General features: G+C 39.5%; 1 protein-coding gene across 1 annotated transcript in view; it reads right to left on the bottom strand.

Annotated features, from left to right (window-relative positions):
- The window catches only part of ABHD3 (abhydrolase domain containing 3, phospholipase), a 42,596-nt gene extending 18,282 nt beyond the window's left edge, over positions 1–24,314 (bottom strand). The window contains exons 1-4 of the mRNA XM_032310544.1: positions 24,002–24,314; positions 23,302–23,465; positions 22,009–22,191; positions 6,443–6,488 (exon numbers count right to left, since the gene is read on the bottom strand). Of these exons, the coding sequence (XP_032166435.1) occupies positions 6,443–6,488; positions 22,009–22,191; positions 23,302–23,465; positions 24,002–24,163 (555 nt within the window). The 5' untranslated portion in view covers positions 24,164–24,314. The remainder of the gene's footprint in view (positions 1–6,442; positions 6,489–22,008; positions 22,192–23,301; positions 23,466–24,001) is intronic.
- Between the last annotated feature and the right edge of the window lie 1,512 nt (positions 24,315–25,826).

Genomic DNA, 25,826 nt, shown 5'->3' with positions numbered 1-25,826 from the left:
CTAGTGGCATGGGAATTCCTTGCTGTGCACAGGGAAAGGCTGCCAAACATCAGCAACCTTATAGGATCACCTGGCCCATGTTGCTCATTCAGTAAAAGGTAACTAGCTATTAAATCATTGGTATTATTATTCTTAGAAATTCTTAAATTATTTAAACACTCCTTTATTTGAAAACTGTTCATAGAGAATTGTACAATCTTTTGCGGACCCACCACTTAACAAGAGTCAGTATTACTGCGCTGGACCTATCAATGTTAGGAAAAAGTCCTAAAGAATTCAATACATTCATATACGTATCTGGCTGACATCAGCCTTCCTGGGTTGTTCTGAGTGGGATGGAGGAAAGCAGGGGTGGGTAATTTTTGGAGCATTTAGGAAAGAGCAGACTTGGATGGGGCACCATGGTTTTTACGAGAAAGGTTATTGGTTACAGGAAAGAGAGTGCCTGAAGGTGTGAGTCTGACTACTGAACTGTGTCCTGACTGGCCCTGCCTTATCTCTTCCTCCTCCCTCTAACCAAAATCCCTTCTGAATGCCTGCTTCAGAAAATGGAACTCAGGAGGGAAGAGCATCATGTCCCTCCCATCCTATCAGCTTCCAAAGCTAAGGTGGAAAAGCCCAGTAGGAAACAAGAATCCATGTCTCTAGATCTGAGTCCTTAGTGAACCACCCATTATCTGATGTTGAGGTAGGAACCCTCTTGTTGACAACCCCTTTGATCTCTAACCCCAGATTTTCAGCCTGACTTGAACTAAAGCCAGAGCTGAAAGGCAAAGACATTCCATCCAACAGCCTGAGTTGCTGCTCTGAGACCACTAATCAGTTTTATGAGCTCAGGCTTGTCACCCGACTTTTCCAGAGGCGTCCTCAATCTAAAAAATGAGCTTTTCAGGATTAGAGGATCTCTGGAGCCAGGGACCAGGACAGGATGAGAGAAGCGCTGGTGTCAGAAGGTAAAACCAGCGCACTGCTTCTCTCTCCAAGAGAATATTACTATCTCCGCCCCCACGCCCCCAATCAGCTCACTTCCACAGGGAGCTTAGAATTGAAGGTGTTTGGTGTTTACATTTTACATTCTGCTGCCATCCCTCATCGTGTCAGGGGCTGGTATCAGATAATTTGAGGAGTGGCACTGATCCGTAGAACCACACTTGGAGCAGCACCTACTGTAAAGCATCCCCCAGCTGCTGCTCCCCCTTTCGGCACTCCCTTACCCGCTGAACCAGCTCTAACTTGACTGGAAAGTGCCTGAAGGAGGGTTTTCTTTTTCATAGCTCTATGAAACATGACCCATACAATTCACCTATTTAAGATGTACAATTCATTATACGGGAAAAGAGGAAAAAACAAAACAAGATGAAATCAGAGAGGGAGAAAAACCATAGGAGACCCTCCATCATGGGAAACAGACTGAGGGTTAATGGAGGGGCGGGGGTACCTGTGTGAGGGGCATGAAGAATGGCTCATGATACAATGATCGCTGGGTATTATAGGCAACTGATGAATCACTGACCTCTACTTCTGAAACTAATAATATACTATATGTTAATTAATTGAATTTAAATAAAAATATTTTTAAAAAAAACTAAAATGTGTAATTCATGGGTTTTAGTGTAATCAGAGTTGTTCAACCACCACAATATCAGAACATGTTTATCTCCCCAAAAAGAAACCCTCTACCATTAGCTGTCACCCTCCCTCTCCCAGCCCTAGGCTACCACTAATAATATACTGTCTTTCTGTCTCTATAGATTTGCCCAATCTTAATGTTTTATATAAATGGGGTCATACAACATGGAATCTTGTGTGACTGGCTTCTTTCTCTTAGTGTAATATTCTCAAGGTTCGGGGCGCCTGGGCGGCTCAGTGGGTTAAAGCCTCTGCCTTTGGCTCAGGTTGTGATCTCGGGGTACTTGGATTGAGTCCCACATTGGGCTCTCTGCTCAGCAGGGAGCCTGCTTCCTCCTCTCTCTCTACCTGCCTCTCTGCCTACTTGTGATCTCTGTCAAATGAATAAATTAAAAAAAAATTTAAAAAAATATTTTCAAGGTTCATCCATGCTATAGCAAGTATCTGTAGTTCATTCTTTTTTTAATGCTGAATAATATCCAGCGGTATGGATTCACCACATTTTCCTCACCCATTTGTCCCTTGATGGACCTCTGGGTTGTTCCTACCTTTTGGTTAATATGAATAATGCTGCTATAAATACCCATGTATAAGTTACTATATGAACATATATTTTCATTTCTCTTAGTGATACACATAGGAGTAGAATTGCTGGGTCATATAGTAATTCTATGTGTAACTTTTTGAGAATGTGCCAGACTATTTTCCAAAGTGGCTAGGAGGTAATCCTATGTTTAACTTTTTGAAAAAGTGCCAGACTATTTTCGAAGGTGGCTATTTTCCTATTGTGCCTAGAGATACAGAAGTCTGTATGACCCTATAACTAAAAAGAAAGGGGGTCCTTTATATAGCTTTCAACAAACTCAGTTTTGCCTTGGTAAATTATCATTCTTAACTAAGCTAGAAGCATAATATTTCATAAAGTAATTAATAATACTAGGGAGTTTGTGGATAACTTGGATTCCAAGATTTGTATCCTTGAAAATGCATCTGCAGAGAGCAAGAAAATGTACCATCTACGGGCTCCAGGAACCCTGCAGGAATATCTGAATGTCAGTCTACCAAGACTAGGACTCTCCATCTCCCATAGCTAACAGCCCCAGGGAGGGCAACGTGCAGGCTTCTCCTTTCCTAGTGAGCAAGGCTTTTGGCTTTTCCACAATCCTGCAATGTATAATAGGAAATTAGGACAATATGGTAGTGGAAAATTTCTTTCTTTCTTATTCTCCTCTGTAGGAGTCATAGTAATCCCTATGAATTCTAAGTATATCAGCAACATATTTCAGCAAAACTTTTCTTTTTTGCATTTCTTCCACTCTTAGGAGAACTGCTTACTCTAAACTCCATTTCACCTTTGCTAGCACTTCTGGGTTAATTTCGCTTAGAGAATGTGCCTTCCTGTTTGATCTTTGCTGATTCATCTTTTGTTCTTTTTTATGCCCTCAGGAAGGTCTTACTTACTCTGGGTCTGAGCTACATTAAATCCTTTCTGGAACAAGGTGAGGTATAAATAAACATAAGTTCCTCTAGTCTGAAACAGTAATTGTTCACGGCTCTAGGGACAGAAGGAAGGAGGATTATCAAGGGAGCTAAATATCAAAGATAGCTCTAATAATCAATATTGGCATCTCATTTTTGTGATCTGTTAGAGCACAAGAAGTATATATTAAATTATAATTAATTTACTCCCTTAAATTTCTCTTTTAAAGCAGTTGTTTTAAAGCATTTAATTGTAATTACATTTTGGCCATTTTATATCTTTATTCTTTTTTAAATTAGATTACATTAACCTTTGTGATAACAGATAATTGCTGGAGGTATTAGTTCATTGGATTCAACCCAGTGCTCTGTGTATGACTCCAGAGACCAAGCTGCTCTTACCCTCTTGCTTAGAACTCTATATTATTTAACATAAAATAGAAGTTTTATAAAATAAAAAGTTAAGGGGCACCTGGGTGGCTCAGTGGGTTAAAGCCTCTGCCTTCACCTCAGGTCACGCTCCCAGGGTCCTGGGATCAAGCCCCGCATCAGGCTCTCTGCTTGGCAGGGAGCCTGCTTCCTCCTCTCTCTCTCTCTGTCTGCCTCTCTGCCTACTTGTGATCTCTGTCTGTCAAATAAATAAATAAATAAATAAATAAATAGCTTTAAAAAAAAAAGTTAAGAATGTTTACCTATATACTATCCCTTTGTAAGAACTTGAGGTATTCTTGGAGATTTTTCAAAAAAACAATTAATGTGACGGGTAAAAGTTAATGGGTTTGTTGCATTCTTTCAAAGTAAATTTCCAATTACCTTTAAATGCAAAGGGTGGAAGGTTTTCAAGCTTCTTGCTCTTCCTTTTCTCTCCTCCTTCCTGTTTGCTATGTTCTAAGATTCTATCCATAGACCTCCCCCTTTTGCTGTTCAAACCATCCCTAAGCAATCTTGACTACTGAGCTCCAGGTTTTACTTGTGCACCAACAATCTATTTCTTTCTGTAGTTTGTACATCTCTCCTGAGGTCCCATCTACTATATCCAGCTGTATTAGAAATTTCCACCTGGATGATCTCAAAGCACCTAAAAATCTGAAACTAGATTTTCTTTTACACTAAAAATATTGTCAGTGCTCTTAAATTTCCCATATCAGCAAAGATCAGAGCCTATCACCAATCAGCCAAGCTAGAAATGTCAACCTAGAATTTCCTCTCTTTGTTTCCTGCAATACAATTAGTATTCTTTCTGCCCTGTCAATAACCTTCATTTTTGTTCTCTCCTCTTTCTCCCTCCTGCCTCTGTTTTTAAATTCTGGGTACATCTATAGTAACTGCTTTCCAACTGGCCTCCCAGCCTCCAGACTCCTTCCCTTCCATCTCTTTCCTGCATACTGCTGCCATGGTTCTCTCTCTAAAACAGGGACATGATCAGCTTATTTTATATGTCAATTATACCTCCATAAAGCTGGGAAAAAAAGTTAAAAGGTCAATGCTTTGATAGTAAGTTCCTTGGATTCTACACATGACTCTTCAAAATTTGGCCCAACCCCTCTAGAAGAATTCCTGGATGAGAGGGAGTATGACATAATGGTCAAGGCCATAAGCACACAGTCAGACTACATGGGTCTGAATCCTGGTTCTGCATTTCCTGGCTAGGAAATGTTCTTAATCTTTTTGTGCCTCACCTTTTTCAGCTGGTAAATCAGCTGATGTTGATGGCTATGCTTAACTAAATCATTGTGTTGTTACTGTGGTTGAACACTAAGTACAAAAAGACATAACTGATACATTCTAAGTACTCAGTAAACCTAAGATAAAATCATCATCATCATCCCTCTACCAGTAAGTACATGCTTTTATCTATCTCACTCTTTATGCTGAGAAAGCCTTTCTATTCCCTCTCTTGGTTCAATACCACAGCCTTCAAGATCCAACTGAAACTTACCTCCACTACGATGTTCTCTCACCTCCCCCAAACAGTTCGTTATGCCCTCTCTTTATGCTCAACCATCTTTACACATCCCCTACAATTACATTTAGCACTGTACTGCATATATTTTCAAGCATCTGAACTCTGTCCTGCAACTTAAATGAAAGCTCCTAAGGGTTAAGGTTGCATCTAATATCGTGTATACTCCCCACCATATCGCCTTGTCTAGTGCCTAGTTTAACAGGCAGACAACACAACTTTGCTGAATGAACAGATCTTTGTCCCTCACTTTATGAGACCTATCGGACTTTACTTTGCAGTACATTATTTTCTTGAGAGTCTCAGACCATGTCCTCCCCATTTTTGTACCCTGGAAGCACCTAGAAGGAGACACAGCAGACAAGAGCTGCTCAAAAATTACTTCATGGATCCAGGGTCACTGACAAATTCAAATCTTTCCCTTTAAGAGCACCTGCCATTTGTTCACAAACTTCTAAAGGGCTGGACTAAACAAGGAAATGTGAACCTTCACATCAAACTGTTTATTGTGAGGATCTTGAGAAAGAACATAAACATTTTATAACTTTAGTTTTTGAAATCCTGATTGATCCTGATTCCCTCCAGGACCCAAGTCCCTGTAAAGTACAAGAGCTCTTTTCCCCCAAACTCTCATAACGTACTGACATTAGCAACAGATTATACTTTTTTATTTTCAGCATGACTTAATTATTTACAGTTTTAATATCATTCTCTACTAATGCCTCAAAAAAAAAAAAAAAAAAAAGGTTTCTTTCAGTTCTGGTGGAATTGTCTTTGACTTATTGGAGTAGTAAGGGATGAACAGTTGAAAATCTTCCCAAAAATTTCAGTGAATTTTTAGAGCAAAAAAAAAAAAAGCTAAGCATAGGAAAAGATTTAAATAATATTTCCCCTATGTAAACTTTGGCTGGCAAATAGGCATATAACATACAGTCAATCTGTTTCATGACAAAAGTAAATTTCTTAAGTGAAAACAAAGTATCACCATACTGGTTAATTTGTTTTGTATCAGTTAATGTATAAAGTAAGTGTATTTTGCTTTAAAAATAACATAGATAAATAACTATTGATGTTCAAATATAGTATGAAAGTCACAAGATAGAACTTTAGCTTCTATAAAAATAGAAATACATTACATATATTTTACTTATTATGTACAATCTGGATAAACATAGACTAAGGGGAGTCCTCTGACTATGTAATTGCAAGTCTTATAAATTTCCTCTTCTTGTTGTTGCTTCTCTGTATTTTTCCACAGTGAACTTGTACTGTATACACAGTTATTTTAAATAAAGAATGTACTTTTCATTATAAAACTAGAAATCATTCTTCTAAACAGTAAGCTGTTGTCATTAATTTAAATTTACTTACCAAGAGATTCTCCCCTGCCACTCCTCTGTTGTTAAAAACCACACATCTAAAAACCAGGAAAGTAATGTTTGTTATTTTTACACACGATTCTTGCTCACAATAATACATATTAAAATCATCTTAGTGGCATTGTTTTAGGTTACTAAAAGATTTGTAAAGATCCACAGACATGAGAATGTTTTACAATTTCATGTAAATGCACTAAAATATATATCCATTTTTCTAATTTCAATATGTGAGTTCAGATCAGAAAATTGTATATTGAAGTGACATTGAATTTTCCTATGAAAAGCAGAATTTTTACAATTTATTCCTATGCATATGTGTAGGCCTCCAATAAATGTTATTAAAACAATTCTAAATAGGGGCGCCTGGGTGGCTCAGTAGGTTAAGCCTTGCCTTTGGTCATGATCTCAAGGTCCTGGGATCAGCCCTGCATCGGGCTCTCCGCTCAGCAGGGAGCCTGCTTCCCCCTCCCTCTCTGCCTACTTGTGATCTCTCTCTGTCAAATAAATAAATAAAATCTTTAAAAAAAATTCTAAATATAAGTCAAAATTTTTATTTATTTATTTATTTATTTATTTATTTATTTATTTGACTAATCTCCATCATGGGGCTTGAACTCAGGACCCCAAGCTCAAGAGTCACATGTTCCCCCCACTGAGCCAGCCAAGTACTCCAGTATGAGTCACATTTAAATGTTTTTGCCTCATACTAGAAAAAAAAAGTTCTCTACCTACTCTATTTGTAACATTAGCAAGTATCTATTCCAATTCTAAGAAATAGCTATTATTCCCTCAAGACTTGACAAACAGAGACTAGAACTTCACCTGTGATGAAAACATTACCACCGGAACTGTAAGGAACCTGGCATCTGAGCTGGTAGGAAGAGCCCCCACTATGCAACTGTTCAGTTGACCTCGGGGAGGAAAGACAAACTGTGCTTCCTATAATCTTGTTTGCCTCTCCTGGATCAATGGTCATATGCAAAGGGCTTAGAGCAGTGTTGGCTCATGGTAAGTATACAGGAAAGTTAGCTATTAGTAGCAATGGTAATCGTAGTGACATTGTAGCCTTAATAAGTCATTCTGCATTTAAATTATTTAATTCTCATTTAACTTCCAGTCAACCAGAACATCAGATATGAATTTTTCGCCATCCTCAAACCAAATCCCAACGCCTATCTACAGGATTCTCTTTGATTGAGTGACTCCATATTCATGTTGATTAAAATTCGTTTTGTTTTTGTTTGTATACTTATCTAATCAATCAAGGCCACCTAGGGTTCTAATTCCCTTCTTTCAGGGTGTTGCTGATCACTGTATGGGTTCCGACTGCCCTGCACAACATTCACAGCTAACTCTTATGGTGGGGGAGGGGTTAGGTTTCAGTGTGATGCTCAGGCTATGTTTCTGTGAAGGAATCCTCTCTTTCATCTGAAGAATTTTATTAGGCCCAACTGGGAAAAATAAGGGAGGGGGAGTGTTTAAAATATCTGAAATCAGGGGCACCTGGGTGGCTCAGTGGGTTAAAGCCTCTGCCTTCGGCTCGGGTTGTGATCCCAGGGTTCTGGGATCAAGCCCCGCATCAGGCTCTCTGCTCAGCGGGGAGCCTGCTTCCCTTCCCCTCTCTCTGCCTGCCTCTCTGCCTACTTGTGATCTCTGTCTGTCAAATAAATAAATAAATACATCTTAAAAAAATAAATAAATACATCTTAAAAAAATAAATAAATACATCTTTAAAAAATACATCTTAAATCAGAGGCATCTGAGTGACTCAGTTGATTGAGCATCTGCCTTCAGCTCAGGTCATAATCCCAGAGTCCTGGAATCTAGGCTCCCTGCTCAGGAAGGAGTCTGCTTCTCCCTCTCCCTCTCCCTCTGCCTCTCCTCCCACTGATGTGTTCTCTCTCTCTCTCTCTCGAGCTCACTCTCCCTCTCTCCTTCAAATAAAGAAAATATTTAAAATTTTAAAAATTTCAGAAATCTGATTTGAGAAAAAGCTAGAAATATTACATTTTATTGACTAGTTAGAGAAATATCTTAAATATACTCTGAAAACAAGCAGAAAAGTTGGGAGTAGGATCGGTCCTTAATCTTTACTTGCTAAAAAGAATGGCATGACAGGGGCATCTGGCTGGCTCAGTTGGTAGAGTGTGCAACTTTTGATCTTGGAGTTGTGAGAACCAGCCTCACATTGGGTGTAGAGATTATTTAAAACTAAAATCGTTAAAATAAAAAAAAAGAACAGCAAGAGAGACTAAACATAAATAAGATTTAAGTAAGCCACATGTACTTACTTGCATAAGCACCTAGGTTACACAAGAATTGGGGCTAACATTACTTGTGCCCTTGAACCTTGAAGCTCCCAGTCATCCAGAAAAGAACCACCTTTAGAGAGCAAACACTAAGTAAGGATAAAAATGGTTTCGAGGCAAGATGTCTTCATGTGACTGCCACTGAGAGAAGGGAACAGAACGAGTAAGGGCAAAGAAAATGATGATCTGCAAACTCATGAAAAAGCAGGCTGTACCTCTGGGATTTTCTCCCCAACACAGACCAGGATATTTGTACTCCCCTTTAGGCAACTTTGAAAAGTAGATCACAGCTCTGCTATCTCTTGCTAGAGGAGGAAATGTACTGACCTCTCCAAAGACCTTTGCTCCTAATGATGTTCAATCACTACTAGCTGCCATCACTGTACAGACTTCTAGCTTTGGAAATTGGGCAGAGAGATGAGGAAGAATGGAGAAAAGCAGCACAGAGGAAGGTAGAATGACGGCTGCCATTCTGTCTCTCTCTCCCATTTCAGTTGGTGACAAGTAATCAGCTTCTTCTTTTGTCAAACCCCTTTTCTGCCCTCACAATCATCAGGGAATACTACATATAAAGCTTAAAGACCTGGTTGTACAACTGCTATTATCAGGACATTTGATAAGCCTCTGTTAACTTTATATATCTCTCTCCAAATAATTTTTATAATTTCTCCAATTTTTTTTGATCTGTGATTTTGTCTTTAATTATCTTAAGCCTTATCATGTAATTTAAAATTTGTGCTGCTGATATATCTCCTCTACTTTAACCCTTCTAAATGAGTTGGTAAAAGCACCATTACCAATCATATAAATATGGTAATTCCACAGTTATGTTTTCGAATAGCTGTTTAGAAGGCAATCTTGAATTATAACTTAGTCTGACTTAGTAAAGAATTCACAAGCCAAGTCTGCTCCTATATAGTCACACTGAATCTTAAAAGCATCTGACCTTACAGATCATCTACAAAATGTGAGAAGTGTTAAAGATTCTTTATTTAATATTTTACATAAACCACACTAAAATGCCTTTCATTAAGAAAAGGGAACATTTAAATGCAGGGAATTTTAATTAAATTGCCACAATATTTTTTAAGATTTTTTTTTTTTAATTCATTTGACAGAGAAAGAGATTAGCGAGAACAGGAACACAAGCAGGGGGAATGGGAGAGGGAGAAGCCGACTTCCCACTGAGCAGGGAGCCTGATGCGAGGCTCAATCCCAGGATCCTGGGATCATGACCTGAGCTGAAGGCAGACACTTAACTGACTGAAACACTCATGTGCCCCATAAGTTGGCAAAGTTAAGACCAAAAAGAAAGTGGACACTGCCAGCTTATTTTCAGCCCTTGATTTCAAGGGCTAATGGACATGATATGAAACATAGCTGAGTCTTACTGTTCTATGAGACAGTGAAGGGATTTCCTTAGTATTTGAATACATTAATACAACCAGTTATATAAACCTAATATAAAACAAATTTCCTATAAGTTTAGAGATGGCATTTACCATATCTGTGAAAAGCTGCACATTATTAATAAACTCCAATCATATTTTTAGAAGGGTAAAACAGTGACAGCAGTTGCTGAACCAGAATTACTATCAAAGTTCAAAAAGCTGATCATATTCATTTAGCCACAAGCCAATCTTATTTCAATCAGGACTGTCCAAAAGAAATAGTCTGTCAGCCATTCATGATCTGGATTCTGGTGTATGAGTTCAATTTAAATATGCACACATAAAAAAGTCATGAGACATTTTTGTTTTATAATAAATAAGGCAATGGCCAACCAATACTCCTTAGTAGCTTTTTTGAGATAAGCTACCAAGTCTGCTCTTTTCCTTGTTTTCTTTTTTTTTTTTTAAAGATTTTTATTTATTTGACAGAGAGAGATCACAAGTAGGCAGAGAGGCAGGCAGAGAGAGAGAGAGAGGAAGCAGGTTCCCTGCCGAGCAGAGAGCCCGATGCGGGACTCTATCCCAGGACCCTGAGATCATGACCTGAGCGGAAGGCAGAGGCTTAACCCACTGAGCCACCCAGGCGCCCCTTTTCCTTGTTCTCTTAATGCTAGTGAAGATCATTTTTGCTCCAGGGATGTACTTCTTGGGATTCTCCAAATACTCCATCAGTGTCTCCTCTCCCCAGGTAATGCCTTTGTTATTGGCATCTGTGTAAGAAAATCTAGGGGCATGACCTGCCTTTTGCCCAAATAGACCATGGAGATTTGGCCCAGTTTTGTGCTTGCCTCTTTTTTTCCATGTTATGACACTGGGCATATTTCTGAACCAAAGTCTTGCCCTTCTCAATATCACCCATTTTTATTTTATTTTTTTAAGATTTATTTATTTATTTGAGAGAGAGAGAGAGAATGAATGAGCAGGGGTGGGGCAGAGGGAGAGGGAGGAGAAGAGGGAAAGAATCCCAGGCAGACTCCCTGCTGAGCACTGAGCTCAATGTGGGACTTGATCTCATGACCCTGAGATCATGGCCTCACCTGAAATCATGAGTTGAACACTTAAGCAACTGAGCCACCAGGTGCCCCTATGTCATCCATTTTTAAATCACTCTTTGGTCATGTGCAAAACAAAGATAGCCACTCCCAAGCTGTACATACCACTCCCTAAGCTCTCCCAAACGATTTTTAAAGTTATAAAATATAACAAAAATTGTTCTGCAAAACTTATTTTTCCTATATATTTTAGCTATTTAAATGTTCTTCTCAAAACGGGAAAATATAAATAAAGAAATACCAAATAAAAAATAAATCTGGTATTAAGAACTCTGTCACAACAAAACATGTTAACCAAGAAAGCAGGTTAAGTCTTCCTTAAGGAAGGTTAAATAAAAGGCATAGAGCTACTGTAGCTCTTTCTCAACCTTTAGTACATGGGACATTTAGGAGCTGTTGTCTATAGCCTCCTTGATTGAAAACCTCTATCACAGTGAGATGGCCAGATAGCCTTGAATCTACTTAAGTCCAATGATCTGCCAGGATAAAGACATTTTATCAGATGACCTTAAGTAATTTCTAGCTCTAAGATTCCACAAATCTTTGAATCTAAGAACAGAAATAATAATCAGAGGGTGGAGTAAGAGGAGCAGTCATACATTATTATGCTGATTTCAAATAATAATAATGATAACAATAGATAACCTTGATTACTGTTTGCTATGTGCCAGATCATGTTCTAGGCACTTTACATAAATATTAATACTGGGACACCTGGGTGGCTCGGTTGGTTAAGCCGCGGCCTTCGGCTCAGGTCATGGTCCCAGGGTCCTGGGATCGAGTCCCGCATCGGGCTCCTTGCTCAGTGGGGAGCCTGCTTCTCTCTCTGCCTCTGCCTGCCTCTCTGCCTGCTTGTGTTCTCCCTCTCTCTCTCTAACAAATAGATAAATAAAGTCTTTAAAAAAAATAAAATAAATATTAATACTGAATATTAATACTGAAATAACCTATTCATTCAAAAATTTATTAAACAGACTATTTACTGAACTGAAGATTGATTTAGAGCTTATAGGAGAAAAATGAAATATAAATATATGCCTCTTGGTCTCAAAGAGAGTATAATCTTGCTAGGAATGCATCATGTTTTCAGTTAAGTGACTACAATAAATGTAATATTATAGGGCAGTATACAATTCAATGTCCAGTTAATGGTGTAGATAATAAAGCCTTGTGAGGTCAGATTGAGCAAAATTGATTGGGAAAGAATTCATAAAAAAAAAACAGATAGGTATTATGCTGAGACTTGGAAAATGGTAAAGATTTAAGAAGGAAAGTGTGGGATATAATATGGGTTAGAGGGAGCAATGTAAGGAAAGATGTAAAGCAGGGATGTATAAAATTTTCTAAGGGATGAGATAGTAGAGAATCTTAGCAGAAACATGGCTACACAGAGTATAATGATAGGAAGTAAGGATGGAAAAAATAGGTTAGAACCAAAACAGGTTCTGAATGCCAGATTAAGAAAAGATGACAGGGAAGTTATACTTCCAGAAATGTCTAAGTAGATCCTATTAGGCCAATCCTTCCAAAGAATAGCATCTAAAAGGTCTTGATAAATTTTAAAGGCAATGGAGAATGACCAAAGCAGGTAGAAACTAAATGAGAGTTGACACTTGAAAGAAAAAAGTGGCATTGGGTGAGGTTCTCCTCTTTTTATAGACTTTTGCCTCAGGGGAGGCACCAGTATTATTCAGTGATGGATAAATGTCAAATAGAAATGTTATTTCATGGGCTTCAGAAACCAGAAAACAGAGTTTGGTACAACGATAGCAGTTAGGAAATAAAGGAAATTTTCAGAAAAGAGAGAGAGACACAGAGGGAGAGTCCTAAATTCTGGGTGAAAACTGAGCCCATAGCTCTGGCTAAGCTTTTATCTATACAGATATGAGGCTCCAAGCAGTCAAATTAAGGATAAAAAACTGAAGAGCTTTCAGCTGCTGTCTACCACTGAGGAGAAAGAGTTTGAAGTTTGAGTTTAGAGTTTTGAGTTTGATCGAGCCCCGCATCAGGCTCTCTGCTCTGCGGGGAGCCTGCTTCCCCCCCTCTCTCTCCCTGACTCTCTGCCTACTTGTGATCTCTGTTAAATAAATAAATAAAATCTTTAAAAAAAAAAAAAAGGTAAGATAGTCAATGTAAGTGACCCTGAGATGTCCACATGTTAGAATTAGTAAATGAGGATTTAAAGCAGCTATTATAACTATGCTAAAGGACAGAAAGGAAAATAAGCATGTAGTATATATATATTTTTTAAGATTTTATTTATTTATTTGACAGACAGAGATCACAAGTAGGCAGAGAGGCAGCCAGAGAGAGAGCGGGGGAAGCAGTCTCCCCACTGAGTGGAAAGCCCAGTGTGGGGCTCGATCCCAGGACCCTGGGATCGAGCCCCACATCAGGTTCCCTGCTCTATGGGAAGCCTGCTTCTCCCTCTCCCACTCCCTCAGCGTGTGTTCCCTCTCTTGCTGTCTCTCTGTCAAATAAATAAATAGATCTTTAAAAAAAATGGAAGTTCTAAGTCAGAAAAATACAATATATGAAGAAAAAATTCACTTGACTTGCCAATTACAGTTCCAATGTAAAGACAAAAGAGAACTAAAGATTGAAAAAAAATGAATAGAACCTCAATGTTTTGTGGTACATTATCAAAAGCTCTAACACATATGTATGTAATTGCAGTCCCAGAGGAGAAGAAAGAATGGAGCAGAAAAATATTTGAATGAATAATAGCAAAATTTTCTCCAAGATTGATAAAAAGACAAAAAACTCAGTCTCAAAAAGAGAAAGAGAAGTGGTAGGGGAATAAAGGAACAACAACAACAACAAAAACAGAAATCAAACACGAAAATGTTAAGTCTATATCCACCATATCAACAGTTACATTAAATGTAAATGGACTAAAAAATCCAATTAAAATAAAGAAATTGTCAGACTGGATAAAAAAGCAAGACCCAACTATATGCTATCTATAAGCAATATACTTTAAATATAAAGACTCATACTTTGAAGGTTAAAGTATGAGAAAAAATCATGTAAACAGTAGGTATAAGAATGGCTGCAGTAATAGCAGATAGTCATCACAACCAGAGAAAGACATTTCATAATGGTAAAAGAGTTAAATTAAAAGAAGACCAAAAATCACAAATGTACATAAGACTAATAATAGAGCTTCCAAATTCATGAAGTACAAATTGACAGAATTAATGGAGAAACAGAAAATCCACAATCATAGCTGGTTTCAACATCCTTCTGTCAATAAGACAAAAAAAAAAGTAAAGGTATAAAGTCTGATTAACACTATCAAATATCCTACCCTAATTTACATTTACACAGCACTATATCCAATAGCATAATACATATTCTTTTTAAAAAAATGATAATACTTGAACATTTCCAACCTCACTAATGTCACAAATATATTAAAACAGATTAATATAACTCCTGTTCCTTTTTCTAGAATGTAAAGCATCAAAAATCAAACACAATAATTAACCAGAATATATTATTGACTGTATTACACACCCAATTCCTGATCATCACATAGTAATGGAGAACAGTGAAACTATGAATTCATAGAATTCATAGTTCAAGAGCCTCATTTTCTTGTTTCAACTCTTTCCCTATAAAATCTATTCCCTGAGTAGAAAACATGATTTATTTCCCTGTCATATCTTGAATTTCTCTGATGAAAGAGTCCTGTGATGCTACAGGTCTACATTATTCCAACAGACAATAATCATGGGATTTGAGGAGCTAGTTCTCCCAAGCCAAGAATATGAGATACCAAGTAAAGGAGAGTTTTGAAGAATGATCGACATTTCAAAGAACCTAAAAAAAATCATACATTTATCTGTAACAAGGCTGTACAGTTCAGTCTTAACCTTGTCATATGTTAACTGTCTAACTTGGGTAAATTATGAACACTGTAGTTTTGTTTTTGGTGGTAAAATGAGCATAACAATATATCTCTTGGAATTAGGTCCATATAAATAAGACAACCTAAGTATAGCACTTGATATGGGGCCTATTGTGTGGCAAGTACTATATAAAGATAAATTTAATTAGAGTTAACCAAAATGACAATTCTGGTTATCTCTTGCTGATCATAAGTTCAGAATGGCCCTGTGAATTAAAAAATTAAAGATCGGGCACTTGGGTGGCTCAGTGGGTTAAGCCACTGCCTTCGGCTCAGGTCATGGTCTCAGGGTCCTGGGATCGAGTCCCGCATCGGGTTCTCTGCTCCGCGGGGAGCCTGCTTCCTCCTCTCTCTCTCTCTGCCTGCCTCTCTGCCTACTTGTGATCTCTCTGTGTCAAATGAATAAAGAAAATCTTTAAAAAAAAAATTAAAGATCAATAAGTTAATAATGAATACAATTCATTTTGGGGGGGCATAGTATTTTAAAACCAGTAGCCACAAGGAGAAAAAGTGGTTAAAGTTATCCCTCATGCGAAGAAGCTGAACACCTTATTCAACTAACAATAAGTTCTCTTTCAGGAATCTCTTATAACATTTTATTAGAATTTTTTTCCCCTATTAGCTCTCCCATTTTCCCTAACATATGAGTATATGTTGGTTTCTGATGTCCTCAGATTTTATCTTGCTCATTTGAATTCTATCTGGGTCTCTTTGATATTTCTGTAGATTCTGTCAACTAAAGAACTAGTTAAACTAGCTTTCAGAAAACCCCACTTAGTAACAAAAGTGTTCTAGGGGTGCCTGGGTGGCTCAGCGGGTTAAGCCTCTGCCTTTGGTTCAGGTCATGATCTCAGGGTCCTGGGATTGAGCCCCACATCAGAGTCTCTGCTCAGCAGGAAGCCCACTTCCCCCTGCCTCTCTGCCTGCTTGTGATCTCTCTCTTTCTCTGTCAAATAAATAAATAAAATCTTAAAAAAAAAAATGCTCTAAGTTAATATTATGAACTAATAGGGATTATTCCAGAGTCACAACATTCTCTCTCTCTCTCTCTCTATATATATATATATATATAAATACACATATATATAAAATCCTTGCCGTCCTATAAGGTATAGTGAGTGATCTTTACAGAGGAGAAAATGAAGGTATAAAACAACTGAGTAATTTGTCTGTGGAAACAGAAATGTATAACAGAGTCAGGAATTGAATCCAAGCAGACCTGACTCAATAATCCATTTCACCTTCTCACTCTGTGGCTCTGGGCTATCTAAGCTAGTAACATTAATGTCTCTTTTCCAGAGAAGACCAGTGCTCTGAACAGAGTACCCTTTGAGTGTCAGCTCCGATTAAAAAAAAACAAACAAAAAACAAAACAAAAAAAACCCCCCTCAGTCTCTGAAACTTTGTTAATTGAGCTATCACTTTATAATGGAATGTCTAACAACTAGTTCCCTAGGGCATAAGACTGCTTGCAAGTATCCACCATAACTTTTTTTTCCCCAGAAATACCATTAAATAAGCTGTGCTCTTTACCGAGTGCTTTCTAGTATGCATCATGTCATCTAGCCAGTCTAATGAATAATTAGTTAACTTTACTCACTCTTAAAACGTTAAAAGTGAAATTGTTTTAACAACAACAACAAAAATGATTAAAAAATACTTTTAGATCGGGACGCCTGGGTGGCTCAGTTGCTTAAGCAGCTGCCTTCGGCTCAGGTCATGATCCCAGCGTCCTGGGATCAAGTCCCACATCGGGCTCCTTGCTTGGCAGGGAGTCTGCTTTTCCCTCTGCCTCTGCCTGTGTTCGCTCTCTCTCCCTCTCTCTCTCTGACAAATAAATAAAAAATCTTAAAAAAAAAATACTTTTAGATAAACACATCCGGTGTTCATTTACAGTGACTTCTTACCTAAGATACTGCTTTTAGACTGGGGAGTGGTCAGAAGTTGCCCTTTTGTTCCACTGCCTCCCCTTCCTTCCTCCTTCAGGAAAAGTGGGTAGCTGACCTCTGAGTGCCCTTCTGATATTGCAGGAAAAGTTAAGCGTCACCTAAAACTTTGTATCTACTGGTGATACGCATCCAAAATACAAAATGCACAAGTCCAAACTCCAAACTGGAAAGCAAAGGAACACTGAAAACTACTTTTAAATCATCTCCCACTTCCAATTTCTCTCCAGCACTAAATGCTGGACAATAGCATCCTTGCTACCTAGAGCTGGGCACTACAGCAAAAGACAGAAGATCTTAATCCTATCAAACCACATTTCAAGGTCCATGCTTTCCGTAAGTGGTTTTAGAAATGTGTAAGAAATAAGTTTCTGGAAGCAAGCACCCACAGTCTTGAAAAATACCCCCATTCCTCCTTCTGTTCTTCTCGAATCCCTCTCCTGCTTCCCTCCTTCCTCTGTCAAATTACAAGATGGGTGATCCACCCCTGCTCTTGTCTTCTAAGGTCATCAGAGCCCTCACAAGTTGGGCTTCCTTCCTCATTGCCCTGCTGAATCTTCTCCGATTTTGCTTTATCTGTCTTCATTCTCCTTGCCCTTTCTCTTGCCTCTGACATCGCTGACCTGTTCCCTCCCTCCATAAAATGTCTCACTTGGTGTCTGATATTCCAGAATCCTGGCACTTGTAACACTGACCACTCAGTGCTACAGACTGCCAGTTATCTCCCAGGATCCATCCTCCTCTTCTTTCTCAGCCATAGAATCTCCCAATTTCACTTGAGTACGTGGCTGCCCAAAATAAAGTTTTCACTTTCAAGGCTCTCTTGAGGCTGAGGAAGAACTGGCCAATGTGATAGAAGCAAAAGTGGTGTGCACAGCTGCTAGAAAGCATGCTTAAAGAAAGATAGTGCAGTCTCTAGTCTTTTTTCTCCTTCTTGGATGTTGGAATGCAGATGTGATAGCTGGAGCTAGAGCAGCCCTGGCTTATGATGCAGCACTTCCTGTTACTATAGAGCCCTGGTCTAACTTCTTTTTAAAGTTACTATTATTTTGAGTTTTCTGTTACTTGTAGCCAGTCCTGGTTCTCTCTAATGCATTTCTTCCCTACTACTGCATAATCTTTGTCACTTCAGTTAGACTGGATGTTCTTTGGGAATATAGGTTCTGATAAAAATACTTAATGACTGACCTAGATTTCAATGCATTTATTACATAATTCTGGAATGTTCACTCTTTTTAATACTAGTTGGGGGTAGAACAAAATAGTAGATGAAGGCTCTCAATAAAAGAGGTCAAAGTAGAAGATGATTTGGATGTTCTCAGAGTTAGTTTTTCTCCCTCTTTTTAGTTGTAGTGCTAAAAATTAATTCAGACCATGAGAAAAAAAGATTTAAGAAAACCAATAATACTCAGGTACATAAATTAATATCTATTAGGCAGTGTTACTTAACAGAGATTTTTTTTTTAAGCAAATCTTGAATGAATAGATAAGATTTCTAACTACTTTATCAATCGTATGGGTGTAACTTTTTCTCCAGTCCTCTGATTTCTATGATGGAAACTCCTCTCTAAACACATTCCTAGCCACCTGGCCTTTCTGACTTGACTCATTCTCCAGGAGATGGAGGCCTTATCGGACTGATAAAATTTGGAACGATGACTGGGGCTGCCTGGCTCAGCAATTCTCTTCTCCCCTCAGGGGCGGGTTTTTCCAGGGAGTACATAGTGTACTCAGCCAATGAAGATAGACAGGCAGGTAGATCATGTATTCCCCATTCATTTCAATTTGACTTCCTGGTAAAGCTGCTACTCACAATGATCTTAAATGAACTTCAGCTTAGTTTCTATGCCATCCGCTATTAATGCTGAATCGGTGTACCTTAACAGAAAAGTTCTGTGTCTTTGTCAGTTTTCAGGTACAGGAAAAACAAATTTTTTTTTAACAGCAACAATAGTAAACTCTTATGTTTCACTTATTCACATGCCAGGAGTTAAGATCTCTCTAATGTCCAAGTCATATCTCAGCAGCCAACCAGCAACAGTTCCCTGATGACCTGACCCTCCCTACATGTTCAGCCTTTACGCAATAGTAACTGGGGCTTGAAGGCAAATATACCCTCAAGGTATTGAGGCATTTGTACTGCCTATGAAACAATGTTGTGTTAAGAGACATTATAATACAATCTAAGCATTCCTATAAGGAAACTAGATATTTATATCTTCCAAGAGGTAGGTTTGCTTGTACTTGCTTTTAAATTATAAAAAGCATTCTATTCTGATCAGGGAATGGAAGGTCTGGGAAGGAAGACACACACATTTCTAAAGATCTACTTTGTTCAGGTCACTAAACCAAATACTTTATATATGTTAATTCATTTAAACTGTCTGTAGTAAGTGAGAGGCTGTGATTGGTAAAGTTAAAAATTATTGGCCAAGTTCACATAGTAAGTAGAAGTTCCAACATTTGAACTCAGACCCAGTTCCAAATCCCACATAGCTGTCCCCCATATTACACAACCTCAAAGGATTCAACCCAAGCCTTCTGCCAAGGTTCCAGATCTTTTTCTTTTTTCTTTTTTTACTTCAGCGGTCTTCAGAACTGCCTACTGTCTATGCCTTGCCTTCCCATCAAGAGGTGGAGTCTATTTCCCTACTCTTTGACTCTGGGTTGACCATGTGACTTGCTTGAACTGGAATGTGGCAGAAGCAACGTTATGAGAGTTCTTAACTTGAACCTCAAGAAGCCTTGTAGCTTTTACTTTTGCACTCTTGGAACCCTCTGCCACCAAATGAACAGACACAGAGTGAGCCTGATAATGGATGAGGGGTCACTTGGAGCTGAGATGAGTCATCCCTGCTGAGGCCCCCCCATGCATGGAGTTGTTCTGGCTGCTGACCTCAGATGCATGAACAATTCCAGCCAGGACCAGGAGAACCACCCAACTTTGCTCAGCCCAAATTCCCAACCCACAGAATCGTGAGCAGAATGGCTGTTGTATTTAGCTACTAAGTTTTGGAATTCTTTGTTATACAGCCAAAGCTAACTGATACACCCTCTCCAACTTAGATTCAGTGATCCCTTATAGTTAAAAAAAGGGCGGGTTGGTCCTAAAGGCCACTGAAAAGTTTACAGATCATTGCTTACTCATGTATTCTGCTACTTTCAAGCCCAGTCTAATTCACTGTTAAAGTTATTGAGACCCAAATAAGTTGGGTCTTCAAAGCAGCTGACAGTGACCCTGTCCAGCCTACTCTTCTCACCGGCTTCTTGTGGCAAGGACAACTCCTCACAACTCTTTTATCTCCTCATAGTATCTAGCACAAAACTTTCCTTATATTATACATTCTCCATAAAATTTCTGAATCAACAGAAGAGATTTTAACTCTCAGGGGAGCTAGAATCTTCCAAATGCTTTGAAGCACAGTGTAATGATAGCCAGAGTCATAAAATTTGGCAATTTTTACAAATGATGGAAACAAGGCTTGTGTACTCACAACTCAGGGCTTATGAAATTTAATCCTTGAGTTTCAACTACATTGTTTTTAAAAGCACTTCCTAAGTCTTGGGAGGCAGCTCAGGCCAAGTAAGAATTCTCAATTTAAATATGCACAAAAGGCTTTATGATTTGTACTTTTTGAGCATGACTAAGTTTTAGCAAAAAATTGGAATCAGGGGCGCCTGGGTGGCTCAGTGGGTTAAGCCACTGCCTTCGGCTCAGGTCATGATCCCAGGGTCCTGGGATCGAGTCCCACATTGGGCTCTCTGCTCAGCGGGGAGCCTGCTTCCTCCTCTCTCTCTCTGCCTGCCTCTCTGCCTACTTGTGATCTCTCTCTGTCAAATAAATAAATAAATTCTTTAAAAAAAAATGGAATCAAGCCTCACATCTAACTGGATGATGCTAAACATGGAATAATGACAAATTCCTGCTATTAGTGCAAATTTCACAAGAACAATAACTCTGGAATATCTATCAAAATGTCTGAGAGACTGTCAATTCATGGACAAAATGAAAGATCAGAGTTAATTTGTTAAAATTGAATTAGTTCCTGTAGTATTTCCCCATTTACATAAAAATGTTTTTATTAATATAAACCCCACATCGGTTTTTCACACAGTGTTTCAAGTTTAACAAAAGCTACAACTCCACTTCAAATGCAACTCAGAGTGTTCCATTATAATAATTATCATCAGTGATAAAAGACAGATACAAAAAGCAGTACTTTTCACAATGATTTTGCTTTAAGATTTTAGAGCTGAAACTAAACCTTAAAGTTGCTAAGTCACTTGTAAAGTTCCTAAAGAATACTATGTCCTCATTGACTGGATATTAGTTAAGTGTATCTGTAAACTCAGGTGGACAGAAGAGGCATGGATCACTTTTGGAAAAATAAGGCTCACCTACAACCTGATTCTGAGCATTTTCTACATTTGAGATCTGAGCCAATGATACAAGATTAGTGGATTCAGGGCTCAAATACGGAATAAGACATGAGCTTCACTATGTACTCTCTCAGGGGTTTGCAGTGGTTATTTTTCCATAGCACTCCTTTCAGTGGGCCCTACTGCATCTCAGACCTGAGTCCTACGTCCATTCCTAGGTGATACTAATTTCATTAGTAGTAGACACTCAGCAGATTTTAGATTCATGCATCTAAAATCTGCTGAGTGTCTACAGGGCTAAGTGCTATTTCCTATGAGATGATTCAGGTATGTACCTTCCTGGGGGAAAAAAGAAAGGCAAAAGAGGAAGCAGAGAAAAATAATAATCTAGGGAATTGTTTAATTCATGCAAAATAAAACAAATATTTCTGAAACAAACCTACAGGTAGATTTGTGCTTCATTTAGTACAAATTATGTGAAAAATGGAATAAATTTTTTACTGGTACCTGTATCCCAGTTCTTCACTAAGATGGATCATATGAAGGATATACGATTCCTTGCTTGTTCCAGTGAGTCCAGGTAACAATAAAATAGTGGGTCTGGTAGAGGTATCCATATAACATTTACTGTTAGAATTATCAAACCAGTCCAGTGAAATCTGTCCTCCATCTGCAGTTTTAATAAGTTCACTGGAAAGAAATAAAAGAAATGAAACACTCATTAAGTGTTTCAAGTCATGTTTTAATATTAGTGTCTTAATTTTATAAATAGATGACATGATTTTATCTGAAAAGAACTTTTTTACAGCATTCATAACACACACTTATATCACTTTCTTTTATTACAAGAATGATATGAGATTAGTACCAGAAAGTATTTCCAGCAACACCACAAAACGGCAGCATATAAAAATGAGCTAGAAGGACTTCACATATTTATCTTAATCATTTCCTCATTACTCTAAAATATCCAGCATTTAACCCCTATTTGATTGAGGTCACCCAAATAATTCATCAGGGAGTTATGAATAAGTAAATTGCTGATCTGATCACTGCTCTGGCCCTCTGGCTCAATAATGCAGTCTTCCCACAGAGTATATTATAAAATTTCCTTCTTAAATATTTTAAAGTACTTCTTACACTGTGTCTATGAACTTAAAGAATTTTCCCAAATAGTGAACGTTGCAGGCAACAAAAGGAGCTCGAGAAAGACTAGATGACTCAGGGAAATTAGTATCAGACACTATCAAAATCTCCTGGTTACTGATAAATTCTGGACCATATCTTTAACACCTCAAGGATATTAGCATCAAGAACCCATTTGCTTATTAACATGAAGTTCTTTTATAGGAGTCCATCATGCAAAATCCAAATTAATTGGCATCATTCTCCAACCCATCCCCACTCCCAGCATCAGTGAATTGATACATATCGTCAAAGGATCCAGGTTCTCAGGATCCAGATGCACGCCAAACTGGAAAAAAGTAAACCTCAAACACTTCTCTAGAAATAAACCGGTTACATCAAGGCACGCGCGCGCACACACACAGAAACACATGCGCGCGCGCGGTGAAAGATAATACCTGAATATTTTCCTGTAACTGAGTGTGTTTTGCGGGGTGGGGGGACAAACCTTCCTTTTTCAATCCCCTTTCTTTTCTAAATGCTTACTGGCCAAAGGTTAAACAAGGACGGGGAGTATGCAAACAAAACAAAACAAAACACCCCCCGCCCCAAAACAAAACAAAACAAAAACCCCTGTGGTTTTGAAGACATGACTGCAAATGGAAATATACTTACTTCCTGTACTGCACCGATGGCTTAGAAGTGATGAAAGGTCTCAGGAGTGTCTGTCCTCGACTCTCCCAGCACCAGACCGTCGGGTAGTACGTTTCTGTCACTACAGGGCAGTGGTTCTGGAGGAAGCGGCTGAAGCTCTCACCCCCCGTCACTAACTGGGGCTTCTGCGGGGAAAGCCAGTATTATAGTTAAGGGTCCAGAACAAAGTTTCCGCAAACCAGAAACGACTGACTGGCCCATCGCGCGCGCGCTCCCTCCGATTACATCTCCTTCAAGAAGCCTGACACAAAGAATTCGCAGTCACAACGGACTTAAAGAGTGATTTAACCAAACGCTTCGAGAGGAAAGCAAGAGTTAAGGGAGTCATTTTCAGAAGTGCTACAGCATTGCCAGGCTAGCGAATGGTGACGGGGCAGTACCCTGGCGCCTGGGTCAGCCGGGTCCTTGCTGCTGTCCGAGGACCCAGGCCGGACCCCCAGGGACGCGGACAAGAGCGAGCCCCCTTTCCCGCCCGCGCTCGTAAGGGCGTCCATCAGATGCCCGGAAAGGGCAACAACTTGGGAGCAGCAGCACTCTCGCCTCCAGGACGGCCCTTGCCAAACGCGCCTGCGGCGACAGTTCCAGCTTGGCCGGCTGCGGTCGCTCCCGGGAAAGCTCCCCGCGGCCCCCGCCCCCGCGCCCGCGCCAACCCCTGGCTCACCTTGGCGATGCTGCTCAGGTAATAGCAGGCGTAAGCGACGCTGAAGCCCAGGATCAGGGATAAGCCCACTCCCGAGCCGAAGAACCCAACCCGGACTTGGTGCTCCAGGTAGAGGAAGAGCTCCCTGGAGAGCATCCGCAGGTCCATCGCTAAGCGCTGCATGGCCCTGCGGTGGGAGGCCAGTCGGCCGGCGAGCCACCGAAAGCGGCCGCGGCTCCGCCGGGGACCCTGGACCAGAGCGTCTCTAGCCCGGCAGAGCGCAGCTTCCGCCAGCGGGCGCGGCCGAGCGGCCCCGGGAGGCGTAGCACCGCTGCTGGACGCCGCGGGCTCCGCCCCAGCCTCCCCGGAGCCGCCCCCACCGTCAGCCACTCAGGAACCTTCCAGAGGCGCGGATCCAAGCGCTGCCACAGTGGGGGCGGACCGGGTCTGCCGGTCAGGTTGCAGCTATCCTGGGTGACCCCCAAAGGTGGGCAGAGATCGAGCGCAGACTTTGGAGAAGGAAATGGGCCTGGCAGTGCGCATTCCGGTCCCTGACCCGGCACCAGCTCCAGTGACCTTGACCGATTCCGCACGGCGGGGGGTTTCGTTTCACACTGTAAACTAGAGATTTAGGGTGCTTCGGGAAAAAAAATTGGGGGTGTGTGTGAATACCAAATATATGTCAGTAGAATGCGCTACCTAGGGGGGAAAATCCTCCATCCCCCAGAAAGTTGTGTTTCCCCTGAACACTATCAAAAAAGAAAAGATCCTCTATAAACATTCAATAATGAGGCTATTCATACTTTAAATCTCTCTGAATCCTTTTAGTTCCTTAGGTATGCCTTAAATGAGAAGTGGTTACCAAAAATAAATAAGGAGATCAAGCAAACGAACGGGGATTCAAAAATTCTTAAAGCCTATTTTTGTTTCGTTTGTGCTTTGAACTTGAAGACTTACAGAAATCCAGTTACTTAACGTAGGGACCAGAAACCATTTATGAAGTAGGTTTTCCTAGGCTTATTTATGGCAACACGACTAAACCGGAAGATAGAGGCATTTAAAAGGGCTAGAAGATTTAACAGTATATTATTACGAACTCCTCCCACCTAGAGGTACCAAGAGGGGCAAGACTTAAATAGGCCAAAAGAAAAAGGTAAAGCCTGTAGAGACTATGAAAAATTTCACAGGATTGTAAATTAATCATAGAAATTAGTGATAGAAAAGTGGGATGGGCCAGAAGTGAGCAACATCCTTGGCCTTGATTTGGTCACTGTAACTTGATGGTTGCCAGCACCCAGAAAAATTTCGTTGCCTTCACTGAGCCTGTTTTTGTTTTTGTTTTTAATGTGTAGAATAATAATTTCTACTTTATAGAGTCTTTGGGATACCTAAATTAAATAAGGTACATACTCTTGCCCTAAGCATATGTAATTCTTTTTCACTCACTGGTTCTTGCATCTGAGCACACCCAGAAAACACAAATACACATGCTGGTTGCCATACTTGACAGTGTGCATGCAACATTCTTTATAATGCCTGCACCCACCTTCTGCCCTGCCTACCAATAAATACATATATATTTTATTTTGCTTTAGTGTAAGGTGAAAATACCATAAAATACTTCATTAGCATCATGATGTGTAGAAAGTTGCTGACCTGGGAGTAAACAACTCTGAACTCATCCACTAAACTTAAGCAAACTATTTACTCTTTTGGAGTCTCCGTTCTCTGTCTATAAAATAAGATGGAAGATGGAAGATTATCAAACTCTCTTCCCTGTTAGAAGAACATTCACAAACTTCCTTAAGAACTATTCCAGTTTAGATGAGGAAATGAGAGTTCAGAC

This window comes from Mustela erminea, chromosome 13, assembly GCF_009829155.1.
Source record: "Mustela erminea isolate mMusErm1 chromosome 13, mMusErm1.Pri, whole genome shotgun sequence".
Classification (NCBI taxonomy): Eukaryota; Metazoa; Chordata; class Mammalia; order Carnivora; family Mustelidae; genus Mustela; species Mustela erminea.
Note: the sequence above shows the minus strand (reverse complement) of the source record. Positions and strands in the feature narration are given on the sequence as shown.